The sequence below is a fragment of the Sinocyclocheilus rhinocerous genome, unplaced genomic scaffold, assembly GCF_001515625.1.
Source record: "Sinocyclocheilus rhinocerous isolate Xijiao unplaced genomic scaffold, SAMN03320098_v1.1 scaffold806, whole genome shotgun sequence".
NCBI lineage: Eukaryota > Metazoa > Chordata > Actinopteri > Cypriniformes > Cyprinidae > Sinocyclocheilus > Sinocyclocheilus rhinocerous.
Window position 1 is genome coordinate 569,523 of NW_015648045.1, and position 18,751 is coordinate 588,273.

At 36.6% G+C, this 18,751-nt stretch overlaps 1 protein-coding gene across 1 annotated transcript in view; it reads right to left on the reverse strand.

The window, feature by feature from the left end:
* tns1a (tensin 1a) overlaps positions 1–18,751 on the reverse strand; it is an 87,378-nt gene that overhangs the window by 24,413 nt on the left and 44,214 nt on the right. Inside the window, exons 3-12 of the mRNA XM_016514099.1 lie at positions 16,345–16,382; positions 5,536–5,610; positions 4,646–4,692; positions 4,005–4,176; positions 2,685–2,735; positions 2,455–2,577; positions 1,666–1,730; positions 1,482–1,565; positions 725–837; positions 539–599 (exon numbers count right to left, since the gene is read on the reverse strand). Coding sequence (XP_016369585.1) covers positions 539–599; positions 725–837; positions 1,482–1,565; positions 1,666–1,730; positions 2,455–2,577; positions 2,685–2,735; positions 4,005–4,176; positions 4,646–4,692; positions 5,536–5,610; positions 16,345–16,382 — 829 coding nt within the window. The remainder of the gene's footprint in view (positions 1–538; positions 600–724; positions 838–1,481; positions 1,566–1,665; positions 1,731–2,454; positions 2,578–2,684; positions 2,736–4,004; positions 4,177–4,645; positions 4,693–5,535; positions 5,611–16,344; positions 16,383–18,751) is intronic.

Sequence of the window (18,751 nt, forward strand, 5' to 3'; positions counted from 1 at the left end):
AGGTGCAGATTAAGATGGGTTACTCCCTTAACAAGAGGGCAACAGATGTTATACCAGACTCTCTTACACAGATACTAATACAGTAAACAGCATGCAGACTTTCAGCTTGATATCATAAGAATTCATATTTATTTATATGTAACATTTATACATTTTTATTTTTCAGACCTTAACCACATACCTACACTAAACCTAACCACTTTTTATTAATATAAAAAAACGTATCAGGCAGATACATGTACAGTGAAAATTATTTTACAGTAGGTCACAATATGCTGTTAGTTTTACTACACTTTTTTTTTTTTTTTTACTTCAAAATAAAATTTTAATGTTGGGTAGATATAAACATCATTCAAAGCAAGTTGAATGTGGCACTACAGATCACACAGAACCGAATTAAAATGTATGTTAGTTACTAAGCACAGACTTGCTACAACCAGACTTTACATACAATGTCTATGATTACGATAATGAGATCACAACTACACTTTATGTATTAACATTTTTCAGCATGCACACTAGGAAGCAATTTACTTACTAAATTCCAGATGTGTACACAGGCTGCATTGCTTGATAGATTTTGAGGAAGGGTCGGCAACCTGATGGGGTTAGATATAGTACAGCACAGCACTGATTTTACAGTTGCTTGTACACAGCATAGAATAATATACATAAACATAAAATTGTACTGATGAATTGAATGTGCAGCAGTGTGTGCGCCCACCTCCTTTTGACTCAAAATTAGGGATGCCATGCATGATGACATGGTGAAGGAACAGGGGCTTGTTGTTGATTTTGATGTGACCAGAAAGGAGACCAGCGAAGTAATGCACATACCTATACATACACACAGCATTATGAAAGGGGAAAAACACAATATATGAAAATGCAATGAAAATTTTTAATATTTTTATATTTTTTAGCCCTTTTCAGTGATCACCATCATTTTAATGCTTAATTGTATTTTGGAGCCATTAAAGGCAGAGTAAGTGATTTTTCAAAAACACTTTAGAAAACTGATTCGGGCCGAATCGCAAAACAAACGTGTTACGTATATGATGATTATATGAAAGATGTCACTTAGATTTTAGAGAATGAAAGTGTTTTAGAGAATGTATTATTAATCATTATTCATACTGGTTGACTCTTAACATCACTAGATTTAACTCTAATTATCATGGATATCTTTTTATGTTTTACTGCAATTCCAGTTTTAGCACATGTACTTTGGTAGCACCTGTTGGTTCAACCCCAAACTGCAAACGCATTGACTCAGTTCAAGAAAAGATGTGATTCACAGATATCTAAAGCAAAATTACCTATTTCTCACAAAACAAAACAAAACAAAAACAAAACACAAAACAAAAGCAAATCATAATTTTAGTGTGGTTTTGCAAGCAGCACTGATTCCAGGATCAGTATTTGAAGTCTGCATGGATATTTTGCAGAGTCAAAATAGGCATGTGTGGTGCATTGCTGACCTCCTCTGGGAAGGCTGGCCCATGGGCATGGCTTTATCTTCATAAAAACGCTTCATGGCAAACCTGTCCAATGCCTGCTCAGCACTGAAAATATGAATGCAAAACATAAACACTCTACACAAATACATGATCCTCTCTACTGTATCCTAAATACACCACAATGTTTCAAATAGACATATCCTACCTGGTAGATAAGTTACTGTAGTGCATATAGGCACCCACCACAACACCAGTTCTCCCCCAATTTCCCTGCAAGAAATGTTGCCAAATTACCAAATGAACAAGAAGAACATGCAAAGTGAAAACAAAGCAGTTACTGTTATTTTGGGATTTCAGTTCAGTCATTGTTTAACACATCCTATTTCTTAACGCTGGCTAGTTTTGAAATGCATGCATCTTTTTTTCCCTAATTGTGTGAATTGGGTCCACTTTTGTTTGTTTGGACCTCAAAATATCTTCTTTTGTGTTCTGCAGAAGACAGCAAGTCATACAGATTGAGGGTGAGATTTAATGATGCAAGATTTTTCATTTTGGTGAACTATTCCATTGATTTGGACACCATTCATTTTCCAACCTGGTATTTCCAATTATGGCAGTGGTGGTTGCTTGTTTGGCACAAATTACAACTTTTGAAATATGTTGTCTTGGATCTTTGGACCACAGGATATTTTGAGCCAATCACATGAGCCATACATGCAGGATAAGATAAAAATTATTTATATAATCTCTAGTCATTACACCTAACTAGAAAGCAGGTGTCTAGAAAACACTTCTCTTATGACTGAGATGATAAGACACTTAAGTTACATGAGATTCAACTTTTTTAAGTCAGTTAAATATAATCTAAATTGAAATGCCAATTTGATTCAACTTTAAGGCAGCAACTGATTTTTTTTTACAGTGATATCATGTCAGTCATGCAAGGCGAAGGAGGTGGAGATTGGGTGCCCAAGGCCAGATGTGATACGATTACCTTGTTGTGCAGTACCACCACATTGTGAGGGTCTGCATTAAGCCAGGTGTCCATGGCTTTACAGATACTGCAAATTTTGTCTAGAGCAGGAGCATGATGATCGGGCCAACCAAAATCCAGCACCTGTCATGAATGCACACATGCATAAAACAACTTTAAGACCACAAGCTGACAGGAACTGTTATATCGATAGATAGATAGATAGATAGATAGATAGATCATAAACTCACCCTTGGGTTCTGCTTGGTGATGTCATGCCTCCGTTCGCTGAGATTAAGCAGCTGAAATTGGAAACAAAACCTTTAAACATGAATTGCGCATGGTAAAGAACATCCTCTTTACTTATACTTATCCTGATTCCAAACCTGTATACATTCTCTTCTTCTGCAAAAGGGTCATAGAGTTAACATTACCTGAGAAGTAAATATGCAAGACAAGCCCGCTCAATCAAGGACTTGCATTTACTGAATGGATGGAGCATGAAAATAATGTAAGTTTCTAAAATGGACGTGTATAGTTTAATGCTGTTAAACTAAATGTATCCACCTTTTTCCTAACAAGCCTGCTGCGTTTTAAAATATGGGAGGGTAAATTACGGTTTGGGGAAGTTCCACTCAAAAAGACTGCAATAAATCATTTCAAATCATAAGATTGTGCTACAAATAATACTTATCTGTCATTTTGACTGAATGGGCTGTAAATTTTCATTCATTTTCTAGAAGTTTTCTCAGAAGTTAGGAGAATAATGTTACGTTCGGTATATTAATGTGACATGATATAACAACAATATCTATAGAATAGCTCTTTTCAGCCCGCTGCATTATTTTCCTCCTGATTATTTTCATGTTTCCTTTGTATTTTGCTGTAAGTAAATGAAAAGAGACAACATATACTGTGCATTTGTGGTCTGCTCTCCCGAATTAATTTACGATATAAACCATCAGTAATTCCCTGGAATGCACTAAGAATCTTTCACCCCCCCCCCCAAATACTCATGTCTCTTTCCAGGCTTGTTTTCACACAGTTGCTGTAAAATGTAATTGTTATGAAATATAGACATATTTATTACAATAATTATATTTAACACATCCGTAATATTGCTCCGGAAAGAAGGAGGATCTTTAGGGGTTATTCGTGGTATATTGAAAGTAATTTGTTAATGCTTTTACAAAGCTCAGGTGTCTTTTGTTTGATTGATTGAATGATATTTCCCTTGTATTTAAGTCTTAACGCTGACTTTTGTCTGGTTTATTTATTGTAAATTGTCTCTTGTTCAAGTTCTTTTCAAGTTTAAGTCTAAGACTAAGCAACTAAGTATATGCTACCCAAGTAGAATTATTTTTTACAAATAGAGATTCCCTATCATTTAACATCCTCACAGAAAGTGATCATTACATCACGTCACATCATGACACGTCACACTGCATCACATAATGACCAGTTAATAGTCATGTAAAGAAACCCTAGTTCGCCATAAAGAATCTACTAGAACAGTTTTTGAAGGATTCTTTTGGGACTGTCAGTAGCTCTGAATTTTGGAAGATCCTTACTAGATAGTGCTGCTGGTGTTTAGAACGGAGCATGTTGGTCACCTCCCTCAGATGTACACTGTATTTATGCTCCTCTGTTCCACCAGGGAAGGACAGAGCAATGATGCGCTCTGTGATGTAGACCAGGTCCACTTCATTATTTTCCTCCATTTTTTGTATCAGACTTAGGGTCCTTAGATGGAACAGAAATAACAAATGATAGACACTAAATAAAAGAAGATTCAGATATTTATAATCTTATTCAGCCCGTTTTTTTCTGATTGATTTTCTGACACAGGAATTTACAGTTAATCTGATAATTTTCACCATGGCACATTATTTTTCTGGTTGTAACTAAAGCTGTGCAGGTCATAGAGGAGTTGACACAGTATCAGACATGGCACACATGGCAAACACATGTGGAATCATCTCAAGTTTAGTCACAAAGAAACACTACTTTTTTCTAATTAATCTTATAAAATATTTGCTATAAAGTGATCCCATTGAGCCAAAAGACAAATATCCAGATCATACAACCACAAATAAAATCTACTAGCCAGCATCAAATAATATTTAATGCACTGATAACATTATTTATAGTTTTTAAGTTATTTCTCTAAAGATCTCCAGGTTGTGATATCAGTGTATATTAGCATACATACCTGGATGGCCTTCGTTTGGAGTCCATATTGGGAGACTTTGTGGATCCCTGGTTATAGAGGACGACAGAAAACACACACAAACACACACATGTTTGTTTTTGTGAATTGTGGGGACTTTCCATAGACTTCTATTATTTTTATACTGACCAAACAATATTTTCTATCCCCTAACCCTAAACCTACCCCTTACAGAAAACCTGTTTGCATTGTTACACTTTCAGATAAACATAATTTAGTATTTTTTATATTTTCTCCCCCTCGTGGGGACCACAGGCCAGTCCCCACAATGTAAAAAATTTCAGGTTTTACTATCCTTGAGGGGACATTTGGTCCCCACAATGTAGCATAAACAAGTACACACACACACACAGACACACACACACACACACAAAATCTAATTTAACATCTGTAATTTTCTGTACACACATAAATCTAATAAATATAAATATTTATGCATATATGACCTATTCTTTTTAGGTGTGGTCTGTAACGATTATTGCCACATATTTATATTACCATAGGGCATTTGGTGAACACATGACAAATTTGATCATTTTTCCTTGCTGTAACTCAAATTTCTAGCTATAACTCAAAGGGCACAGTAATAATAATACAATTAATTTTTTTTTTAACTAAAGAAAACCTGATTTTTAAAAAATAAAATTTTACCACCAATACAAATGTATAATACAACTACATAACAACACTGTAATAATCAAAGTTATGTTTTTGCTAAAAAGTTTGGAACTGTGTGCTAAAAATGGTGTGATTTTTTTCCACTAAAAACAACCACAACAATAACAACAACAACAACAGCAACAACAACAACAACAACAACTCTTTTTTAGACTTCTGGGCAGTTTGTTTGATTCTTACCTGATTGATCTTACCTGATTGTAGTTAGTTGTAGTAGTTGTAGTAGTTGTAGTCGTTGTAGTAGCTGTAGATTCACAGGCTGTGGCTACCTGCAAATATAAAGAGGAGGAGATAGAGGGAGAAAAATTTAGGCTGAATGCAGCTGTTATATTTTTAACAACTTTCCTGTCTCTACCTTGTCTGATAGAATTGTGAAGCACAAAACTGAACTTACTACACAGAGATACAAGAGCTAATTCAACATTTAACATGAACTGACTGGACCTGTTATTGAATGTAGCTGGCCTACACCCAAAACAACAACAACAACAACACAAATCTAAAATCTTAAATAAATATTCTAATACTTAATGTTTTTTCCATAATAGTTGTAAGAAAAATTTGCAGGAAAAGTATTTGAACCCTTTAGATTTACCTGAGCTTATTGCCTGTGAACAGCAAACAATATTTGTGAGTATTCTTACAGGACAAAGGCTCTGACAAAGCTCCAGTCTCATCTTATTGACTGGAATCTATAGGTCTGCACTGAAAAGAAGGTTTAAGGATAACTTTTGAAAATCAAAAGACTGTTTTTAGAGCTGGGTGGTTATCACAATTATTTTTGTTTATTGTGTTTTCCAGTCATTTACCCACTCTAGATATAAATCTATGAAATATGAAGAAATAATGCCAGTGCAGTAATATGTAATGTATATACAGTATGTCATAGTAATATGTCTGTGTAGGGATTGATGTATGATTTTGAACAAGGTATGGTAGAGGCTTGAAGTAGAAGGGAGTCTTGTGAATAATCCTATAAAAATAGATCTACAGAAGGTATAGAAATGATGGAAGTATTCACATATAAATTTCTTGATATTTGATTATTAATACATTTACTTCTGCATGTCTCTGCGAATATATGTTTCCTCACCATATTCTTCACATAACAAAGAATTGTAATCAGTACATTGTTAGTTTCTAATGTGTGGTACTGAACATTGTGGTGGCTCTTCTCCATTTTATTAATCTCACAACTCTCGATTTGCTGCACATAATATGTTGCACACAACACAAATAAAAGAGGTTATTACCATTTTTTTTTTTAAACTTTGAATGATATTTTTATCACTTTGGCACATTTTATGTAAACATTTCATGTAATCCAGGTAAATTGGAAGGGTTCACAGACTTTTTAAATGTATTAATTTATGTGTCATAGAGGTCAACAGTGTGGGCGATTTTGATTTATACCAGTTATATATTTTTTCTAATCAGCATGCATCTTGCAGTAATTACTGGCAATCGATTTTACACAGAACTTGCTTGAGGAGTCATATTTGTCCATTAAGTCCAAATAATGAAATGCACCTTCACAACCCACATTTCAAATGCTTTTTGCACACACCACAGGCAACTGTGATGCTGAGATGCTGTTTGTGGTGTGTGGAAAACAGACACGCTGTTTGTAGTGTGTTCTTTATTTTCTGAATGAGAATAACAAAATGTGAGCACATGAACACACCCAATAATGAAAATTCTGTCATCATTTACTCACCCTCGTTATTCCAAAGAATATATTTTAAAAAATGTTGATAAACAAAACAGCTGACATTGACTTCCACAGTATGGAGGGGGGGAAAGAATACTGTCAATTCTTTGGTTACCAACATTCTTCAAAATATTGCATCTTCTTTTTGTGTTTAACCTCGCTTGTTGAACTATGACACAGACAAATATTTATAATGATTTGTTTTATTTCATCAACAATAATAAACACAAAATGTGGGTCACCACAGTTTTAATTAAAAATGTATTATATTTAAAATATTAAATAATGTACTAATAATGTTTTTCAAAGTACAAAAGTCTAAAAGAATACAATTTTTTCAAATAATCATAGTCAACTGACCCACTTAAACTATGTGAGCTGAAGCTGAATAATAAAAAAACTACAGTATCTAGTAGGTTAATTAGCTCAACTAAAACACAACACTATTAAAATAGTGCCAAACATTTCTAACATATCATTCAAGTTTGACAAATACTGTAATTAGCTTGCTTGTCTCTAATAATGAACATTAGGCAGTGGAAGTTGTTTTAATATGAACTGCAGAAGTGCTTAACTGCTCATTGCCTCATTTAATCATCAGTATGAACTATCAATGCATAAATCAAACTCACTAAGACCGCCAACAGTTTTTTCCCCCACACCAATTAATCCATGTATGTGGTTTCAGAAAAATCATATAGAAGATTGAATTTGCTCTGAAACTTCTCAGTCCTGTCTTGCCTATGTTTAAGATGGGTGGCATGTGAGCTCCACTGACTCAGTCTTCACTTCTTGGTTATCACTCCCAAAAGTTGCTCTTAAATTGCAATAAACTTTTATAATTCTGAAGTCACTGCACATGTCAACGGAAGCTGCTAGTGATGTTAGGTTCTTGAACAAATCGTTCTTTTGAGCCGGTTCTCAGGAAGTAACCGCAGTGTACAGAGCCGTGCAGTAAAGACCAATTAAATCGTCATACTGGAGAAACGGATGCAAACCAAGTAGATACGGTACCGAGATAATGTCAGCAAATTTTTTTAGGAACTGTGATTTATGTAATTTGTCACTGATGATGATTAATAACACCTGATCCATACTAAGGTTACCTGACGCAAAAAGTTGAGTGCCACCGGCATCGCTGCCTCCAACCTCGTTGGATATATGATTATCTTGTTTACAGTATAAAAACTTATTTTATTTACTTACACTTATATGTTCTGTTTTTGTCTACCATTGATTTGCACACATAATTTGCACAATTGTAAGTAATTACATCATGTGAGTCTCTACCATTAAACCTTACCCTGTTTGTTCACAATTTTCCGTACTTCATTTGGCTGATAACAAGTACTGATAAGTACTAATAACAAGACCTTTATGAAAATGTCGAGGGTAAACGAACATAACCGGAGATATGTTGGCAAATATGATGATTTTGCATATCACCGCTGCAACCCAGGCCATCTGACGCGGCGACGCCTCTTGTTGTTTAGTCTTTTTCTCAAGTGTGAGACCTAAAATATCTTTCTTCGTGGGGAGTTTTTGACCTTTTCTATCATGTAATTCACTATTGCAGACTTTAACACAACAAGAACATACCATTTTAAATCAAATGAAAAAGACAATTCTCCAACTACAGAACACCTCGGCTTTGATACCTTACAAATGGCGGCGATACCCAAAATGCACTTCGATTCTCGTGAGTGTGACGTCACCTGACAAAGACTGATATTGGCCAGTTAGTCGTATCTGAGGATCCGCGAATGAAACTGTGACCACAAACACCATTAACTTAAGTGAATTATATGGCAATAATCAGCAATATGCTTTCACACAAATAACTTTCTTTTTGAATGTTTCAATATGCGTTGACACAAATTACTTATTTGAATTTTTCATTGATACAACATGGCACTGAGTTGTTAGAAAAGAAAGGCGTATTGCTTGATGACGTCAGGAACCGATGAATCGGCTTTTTTAACCGGTTCAATGAGCCGATCTGTCCGAAAAGAACTGGTTAGCGGAAATGAATCCGACTTTGCATCACTAGAAGCTGCTTGTTCATTCAAAATAAATTAGATGTCCCCAAAGGTCCCTTTGTTGCTGGAAGTCATCACACGTGGATGGCATGTAATAGTTGTCTTTACCAAAGAAAATCTGGCAAGAAAAAGACTTTTGAGCACAAGAACATGAACACCTGTCTGAGGGTGGAGCTGCATTACTGGAAGCACCTGTGAACAATCTGCATAATCACCGGAGGGAGTTATAACCCATGGTAAACCACCAGAAAGATGAGTAACAGCTTCTCTCTTGGCAGGTAGTGACAAGGAAATGCACCTGGAATCTGTTCTGCCTTAGTGATAGTAGGCAAGTTCATGTGCTCATTCCAATGAATCAGTATCCTTGAATGAATTAGTGGAGGCAGTGGAAATGCCAGAAGCCGCACAGACTTGGGATCATGGAGGCTGAGGTAAACATTATCCCAGAGAAGGCCATTGGAGAAACATCTCCTGGAGGGTACTTCTCATGCAGATAGTACGCTGACTGCTGAGAGGCTAAGCAAAGAGTCAATTCCCACAGTCTCGAATGCCCATGAGACCCAAGCAAGGCAGGTGGATTATATTCTTGACCACACAACACCAACATATAGATCTGAGCGAGAAAAAATCATCTGAATGGACATTGGGTCATGACAAGTTTAGATTTTGGTAGTTTGGGAAGCTTGGACAGCCTGGTCCAATCATAATATGTAACCGCAAAAGAGGAGGCCATCATTGCAGGATGTGATTCTTGGGCCCTGGATGTTGGTCTGGTTAAAAAAAAAAACTACCCGTCCCACTACTACTAGGCAGAGGCTGGCCGGGTTTTAACCACCTGCTTACACCCACCATGCAGCCTGCTACCCAGAGACATGTTCGACTATTGTATCAGAAACCCCACATGCAGCCCATCCTCCTGGTTTGAAAACACTGCCCTAGGATGTACTGACATGTATATCCATTTATTTATTCATTTTTTTGCCTTTATTGGTACAACACTGAATGAGCAACAGGAAGCAAAGGAAGAGGGGAGTTTAAGTTGTTAAACAAGTTTAAGTTGCGAGTTTAAGTTGTTCCCCTTCACTGATCCACAACTGCGTGTGTCGTAACCAACTCGATCCAGTTCAAGTATGTTGAATGGAGAATAATATTTGACAGCTGCAGCAGAAGGGAAGATTTTTAGCTTAAAATGCAGTCTCTTCCTTTCATGATACATTACACAAGCTTTGGCTTTAGTGGATGGATTGTATGGACGACTTTTATGGAAGAGGTGTGATTCTTCAAAAATCCCCGTTTTGTATTCCACTGTAATCTGATGAACATGAAATATAATGGCATACAGGTTGATAATGACAGTGAGTAAATGACAGATTTGCTCTTTAAAAAAAGAAATAAATGAAAAGAATCTGGATCTCTAGGCTGTCCTACAAAAAGCACAGTTTCCAGATACCTTTTCCTTTCTGAAAGTTTAAAAAAAAGCTTTCTTCTTTCAAACTGTTTTACCAGGTACAGTACATGTCTGCTCCACTTTAAGCAATTTCTTGAAAAAGCAATAAATATAAATTAACACAGTAAATAACATATTATATTAGCAATTTATTTAAAAATAAATACATAAAAATAACTGTCCTTCCTGCTGGTGCTGCTCAATTTTCCATGTACAGTAATTTGTCTGGTAAAGAGTATTTCTCTCTCTTCCTCTGTACACAACACCTGCTGACCAATATTTATAAACTTGTCATACCCAGTGGTGCATGTGACAATGAACCGTAGTGGGGCCTCATACAGTTTGACTTCATACAGATCTATACATTATTTTTATCTTGCAGATGAAGAGAAATATTAAGTTGATATGTTTTCAAACCTCAAAATTTACACTAAACTTTTCAGTGTTATGGTTACATTTTCTGTATTTTATTCTATTCCCTCTACAATGTTAAAGGAACAGATATACATTGAATGAGAAAACAAATGTAAATAGGTACAAGATCAAAAACATGATATCTGATTTTCCTTCACTATGTTTCTATCACCAGATCAACCATGGCATCAAAGCCATTTTAAGTAAGCTCACCTAGAAACTGAATTAGGTATTTGATTAACTACATGCAAATGTGAATAACTTGTAACCCAGTTGTTCTGTTCAGTTCCTGTTTCCAGTTTGTATAAAACTATATTACTGCATTTAGATCCAGTCTCTAAACTTTATTTGCAACCATTTTGTGACAGCATATACAATTTAATTTCATGTAACAGTGTAAGCCTACAACAAACCATTTTCAAATGTTCTTAATTCATAATGCACCTTTCAGACATACTTTATACATAATTCTGAAAGACATAATATTGTAGGACAAAACAAGTTTTGAAATGATTTGCTTTTAATTAGCCTAATGTTAAAGGGGTCATATGGTGCGATTTCAAGTTTTCCTTTCTCTTTGGAGTGTTACAAGCTGATTGTGCATAGATGAGATCCCTAAAGTCTCAAAACCAAAGAGATATTCTTTATCAAAGTTAAGACTCTGCCACGCCCCCCTAAAACGGCTCGTTCTAACACGCCCCACATATCTACCTCACTATGTGGAAATATTACCATAATGCCACCCAAATGTGCACGCAAAGAAAGAAGGCGTGGTTTCAGTAACCGCAGTTAGGGTTGAAGCAGCCATGTCAGGGAGACGCCGTGTGCTTCTAGGCGAAAGCAAAATCACTTTATTTGGCCTTCCGGTGTGTGTGTGTGCGTGTGTGTGTCTGTGTCTGTGTCTGTGTTTTGCGCATCGTGTGTGTGTGTGTGCGCGTGCGTGTGTGTGTGAGAGAGAGAGAGACAGGGTCACACCACGGTAGAGTCAGCTGTCTTAACCGTGGCTTGTGTACTGCAAACACATACCAGCTTCATCACTGTGTCTGTCACGCGACTCTGTTTCCCTTTCGGGCTCTGTCTTTACATTTATTTTGAAAGATGAAGCTCGCGATTATGGTAAGGGGCATTACATTTCCGACGAGTGCTTGCGGTGTTCGGCCAATCACAATGCACTGGGTCAGCTGGCCAATCAGAGCAGACTGGGCTTGTCGGAAGGAGGGACTTTGTAGAAAACGAAGCGTTTAAGAGAGGCGGGGCATAGAGGACCTACAATAATGTACAGTATTTGAAAAATAATGTGTTTTTTGAACATTAAAGCATGTCAACATATTCTGTTACACCAAATACACAAAATAATGATCTTTAAAAAAGCATCATATGACCCCTTTAATACATAGCTACTTTATAGATTTTACTGTTTTTAAGAAGTATGGTAGTGCAATTTAAATGGGGTATAGATGTCCTCATTCATTTGTACATTCACATTCATCCTCTCGCTGCATGAAGCATTTGACTGCATAGTACACATTCCTTTAAAGACATTTAACTGAATTTTTTGGTGAATGTTTTTCATAATCCTCTTTTATTGTGAATATAGATTATTATTCATGTCTGCGTATGAAAACAAACTGTGCCTATTATTATTGATTTGTCTTCTTCATTTTCATTACATTTATTTCTTTGGCAGATATGTTTATCCAAAGCAACTTTTAATTGTATTCATTGTGCATGTTTTTTTAATAAATTCATGCATTTGCTAGGAGCTGAATCAATGACCTTGCCGTTGCTAGCGCCATGCCCTACCTTTCGAGATAATTCTTAAGATTATTATTATAATATTTTTTAACATGTTAGCATGTTAGATCACTGATAGAATCAGGCAAACATCTAATGTGGACAGCAGGGGATAGGTCAAACGACTGCTAGTGATGCATACATTATGATTAATAATGTTTGAAAACAACCAAGAGCAAAATGCCTCAGTATATTTCACTTAAATGTCTTGAAGGCCTCAGTTAAAATGCCACAGGGCCTTATGTCAAAGCACTGCCCAAACAGCTATCAGACAGACTCAAAACAGATTTTTATGCAAAACAGTTCACAAACATTTAAGAAGGGCAGTTTGGCTTCAGTATCACCAACATTAAAGTCAGCTAGTTTGCTAGTGAGGTAATTTTTTATAAACATGTTTAAACTTGCAAAAATTTTATTTACTGCAGCAAAAAAAGCACTCACTCAATGAATTTCAGCTTCTCACCTTGTCTTAATAAATAAAAATATGGCATTGAGGTATCTACAATGGAAGTAAATGCAGCCAAATCTGCAAACATTCAAATATTCACTTTTTCAAAATTATAGCCACAATTTTTACTTTGCTGCTGTCACAACCACTGTATACAAACACATGAAGATGAAGATTCAGATTTCATGAGTCTTCAATAGATCACACTGGTAACTCAAGACAAGGAGGCTTAAACGTAACATTGACGAGACTGGACCAACTGAACTGAAACAGAGAGAACTCAAGTAGAGAGTGAAACGAGGTGCCTAGTGGCAACACAGCTGAATCAAATGACATCAAATAGGTAAAAATGGTGCAAACACAAAACAAAGTCCAGACTGAGGTGGAGGATGGGAATCCGGGAGAGGGAGGGAACAAAAAGTCCAGGGGGCTGCAGGTGGTGGTGAGGCTTTGAACTGGAATGGCTGGATGGTGAACCAGGCCACAGCTAGAATGGTGTCCCACTCTCAGCACAGACAGACATCTTAAGGAACAGAGTAAAGCCCGGCTCACACTGTGCGATTTTGGCCACGATTTGGTCGTCTGAGACAAATTTTGAAAATCCTAAAAGATTCCTATAATTCTAGGCTAAATCTGTAGTCTTTAAACATTAGTTTGACATGTTCACCGACAGCCGATTAATGACCGTTTTGATAAAATTTTACCAAATTTGACCAAATTTGGCAGTGTCAGAAGATTTGGCGCACAGTCCTGCAGTGTGACATCTCCTACGACGAACGTCAAACTGTCTTCGTTTTTCAAGACAAGCCATGATCAGAATTAATGCTAGAGATTTCTTCTAACCGCATAAACTCCGGCGCTCTCGTCCTCCGTTCACGGAATTCATATGATTCGTTGCCTTTGCTATGATAAACACCGGTTGCGCTGCTGTTTTCATGTGGGTGTGTAGTGCTGCTTGCACTATTCTGCATAAATACGCCGGTATTGCCGCCATTCATATACTTTTAATGATAGCCAACATTACAGCCCCGCGTGCAATGCAGCTCGCAGTCACTGAACGTGTATGGGTTAAATTTCGGACAAGTTTTCTTGCGCGCACCCATTTTTTACGCGTCTTGACTGTCGTACAGTCTGACATTAATGACAACTGAGATCCCACAGTGTGACATGATCATCATGTTCGTACAGTCTGACAAGTACAATCCTAAAGGACTTTTAAAAAACCGCACAGTGTGAGCCCGGCTTAACACTAAATGTTCCGGAGGCTGCAACAGAGCAACACCAACGATCCCTTGAGATGGAAGTGGCGTACTGGAGGGCTAAAGTGGAGCCAAATGGAACCATTGGGGTGGAGGGCCAGAGAGCAGTGGACATGGTGATGTCTGACCCAGGTGGAGCTGGTGGTCTGAGCTGAAAGCCCGATGGTCACTGCTGGAGTCGAGGGAGGAAGAAGCTGAGGAGGAGGAGTCAGGGCGACAGACCTAGGTGAAGTGATGCAATCTGAGGTCGGAGACAGAGCCAAGGGATCCCCACGCCCAGGAGGAGCTGGCTCGCAGCAGGCCCGAAGTGTTGCCGTACTACTGAGAGGAGGCTGAGGAAGAGCTGAGGGGCTAATGGGAGACAGCGAGGACGGGTTGCAGGAGTGGTTGAAGGCTAGAGAAGAGACTGAGGAGGAACAGAGGGACTGGCACAAAACGACATGATTTGGACAACATTAGAGATTTGGAGAGGAGGCAGGAGAGGGAGGCTTGGAGGGACCAGTGAGACATAAGAGGAGCAGTCCGATTTGGGTGGTAGTAATGGGGGCAGGCAATCATCCTCTCCAAAATCAAAACAACAAAACAAAGTAACCAGAAACGTAATCTCAGAGGCAGGAGTCTGGGCGGGGCTATTTTCTGCCAAAATATGCAATCTTTGTTCATTCTAAACCACAGGTTATACACTGCTCATCCTTAAACCTTGGATTAAAGTTTTCAATTGCATATCTGCAGTATCAGCAACCATGATTGGATAAATACAGTGTGCGAGTGGTTTAAATAACTGGCTTGTCTTACAACATACAGCTTCTGTGACTGTACAAAGCTTGTGTCATGCCATGCTGTTTTATTTCTGATTAGATGTCTTAGTGTCAATGTTTCACATTTGGCATTGCAATTAACCCTGCAAAAGTTGTGCTAACCCTGCTCCAGTAAAAAACAGACCAATGCAATGCTGTGGCAGGCGCAACGCAAGTGTTTTTTGCTAGTTTCAGCCCTACGCAGTTATCATTTTCATGTCCTATGCCATGTTGTTTTAATAGCAAATGCATTTGCACCTATTTGTGTGCTCATGGGTGTGCTGGTCTGAAAACGAGGTGTGTTCAGGCGCATTGTTGGCACGTTGCTATTTTGAGGCAACTGAAATAGACTGCGCCATTGACCAACTAAAACCTGGTCTAAAGTCAATGCAGTATTTTTTTGTTATTTATTAAAAAGTGCATTAGTAATATCCGCCTATAGGCGGGTCCACAACGTCCGTACATCCGCTTATTACACTCACAGGGACGCGCAGCAGCACACAAACATGCCAAATATTAAAAATGTAATTATTACAATGTAAAAGATTATTATTGTGTAGGCTACATAAATATAAAAATGCCTACATGTCATAATGGATAGTCATTGCATGTATTAGAGTTAGGCTACCTATTTGCTTGCACACGAGCAGTTCCGTTTCCTCCCTCTTTAAAAGGAATGGAAGATGAGACTTTGATTGGTTTATTGCATGTTGTACCCAAAACACACCCATTACTCATTAAGAGAATAGGGACAACCCTTTTAGACAATGCGCCAGGTGCACCGGCCGTTTTTCCCGTCGTTAAACTAGCAAAAGTGGATTCGGATATGCCCTAAGTGCACCTGCGCTTTGCTCTTTAGACCATGCGCTTAGATGGTTAAAATAGGGCCCCGTGTCTTCAAGTGGGATTCTAACACACATGTACACACAGAGGTCAGTGAAGGTCGCTAAAATAAAAAGCATAAAGAAAATCCTTCATGTCAAAATCTAGCATGACACACAGCTAGACAGAGAATACAAAGATATCCTTCTGTGATCTTTCTCTTAGAAAGAAAGAAAGAAAGAAAGAAAAGTGTAAAAAAATCCATGATTTACCTTTACCTCACATTTCTTATGGCAGGACAACTTGCACTCTGCAGAAAAAGGAAAAAAAATCATTAAATGTAATCATAGATCTGTTAAATTCAAGGTTAAATAAACAGCCATTTATTCTTACTATACCAATCCACTCTATAAAAGGTCTTTGTAAGCATAATCTGATCTATGTGTTGTAGAAGCCAGGTGTAAGTACCCATGGCTAATTTGTCTTTGCCCACTGTTTGCCCTGAGTACAAATATCCTATTACTTCTATTTACACTTTATGTGAATAGCATGTCACTATTTGTACTTAATGTAAACAAGATGCTTTTTGTTGCTATGTATGTTTGGTGCAAACAGTATCTACCACTATTTAGACTGTAACACTATTTACAGTGTAAATAGCATGTCCCTTGCAAAAACATTTCTTTGCGGCTAACTTATTGGTAATTTGCGGCAAATTTGCAGCAACCTAAAAGCAGTGAGTTTCTCTGAAGTGAAGCACTTCATAACAAAATATATAAATGACAAAAAATATGAACATAGCATGAAATTTATGTCATGTCAATAGATATGACTGAAGTTCTGCTAATGTGACAGTTCTTCAGATCTACATGAATCATGTAAGTGATGTTTTTTTCAAAACAGCAAATTTGTAAGAAACATCTATCTATCTATCTATCTATCTATCTATCTATCTCTGTCTATCTGTCTGTCTGTCTGTCTGTCTGTCTATCTATCTTTAATTGGTAAATATGAACAAAGGAGTCTGTAAAATTAAATCTGCATTGTTAATCCTATTGATCTTTTATTTAAATAATTCACAAAACCTAACCTTTCATTGAAGTAAAACAAATGAAAATGGGAGGAAATCTCATTATGAAATAAATGTTTTTCTCTAATACACACTGGCCACAAATAACAATCTTTTATTCAATATTTTTGCAACATCCTTTTCCCAAGATAACAACAGAGTATTTTCCCATAATGCCTGATGTGTTTCAGAACACCTGACAAAAGATTAGAGACCACTCCAGATCCTTCAGTTCGCAAGTCCATGTTGATACACTCTACTCTTAAGTTTAGGTCAGGGAACTAGGATGGCCATTTCAGAAGCTTAATTTTGTGCTCAGTGACACATTTTGAAAGATTTTGTTGATTATGATGTTTGTTTTACAACATGTGACTACATTGTCCTAATGTAGTCACTGTGGTGTGCTAAAAATTGAAAATATGATTGGGAATATACTTCAAAGATATTTTACTTATGATCATTTCTAGGGGTACCAATAATTGTCGCCAACATGTACAGAAAACTTTTATTTCATAATGTGATCCCCCTTCCACTTTCATTTGTTTTACTTGTTGAAAGGTTCGATTTTTGTGATTTAAAAAAAAAAGGAAATATTAAAAGGATAAATACAGATTTACTGTCACAGCCTTCTTTGATCATATTTACCAAAGGTGCCAATATTTCTAACCATGACTGAATCTATCAGTTAACACTTGAATCGTACTTAATCTGTGTCCATTTTTCTCTCCTATACTTTATATTTACTTTGAGGAAGTAGTAAGGTTTTCATTTCAATGTCTGTAAATATGCTGCTTGCTGATGATGTTAGATGTGATTAGATGAATATCCATGCTCATATTCTATATCAGCTGTATATATAGATTGTTTAGAAACTCATTTATTTACCAGTAGATCCTGAAAGAGAATGAAGCCTGCCCCTGATACTGAAGTCATTGGCAGTCTTAAAAACATGGCTTGTAACAACTCTTGAGTGGTTCCAAATATCTAAATTGAGTTGTCATGTTGATAAATATTTTTAGAAATACTGCACACAGTGCTTGATTTTGTGTTGAGATTTGTACTGTATTAGAATATGTATTAATTTCAAGAGATAACTGAAGGTTTGGATATATAAAACAATGACAAAAAAAATACCTTGAATTTGCACCAAAATGTAGAAGCACCTGTGGTTCCAGCATGAAGGCCCAGGCTTCACCATTCACAATTTCATGGAGGGACTTTAAGAATCATGTGATCTGTATGGCAAGACATCAACAGCAGTTACGTTAAAATTAATAAAGTCTGAGCAATGAAATGAATAACACATGCTTAATGTTCTGTGTCCACCCCATGATACAGTTTAGTTTCACTCTCTTTTTCAATTCATTTTCAGATCATCTGAAAATGAAAGATGCAGATTTCAATAAAGAAGTGAACTTATACCTGTAGGGGAGTAGTCATGCTTAATAGGATAAGTGAATAGAAAACAAGTAAATGGATGAGTTTATATAATTTAATGGTTAAGGGTAAAATAACATTGTTTTTTTATTTAAATATTCATAATATTTAATATTGATTTAAATATGTATAATATATATATATATATATATATATATATATATATATATATA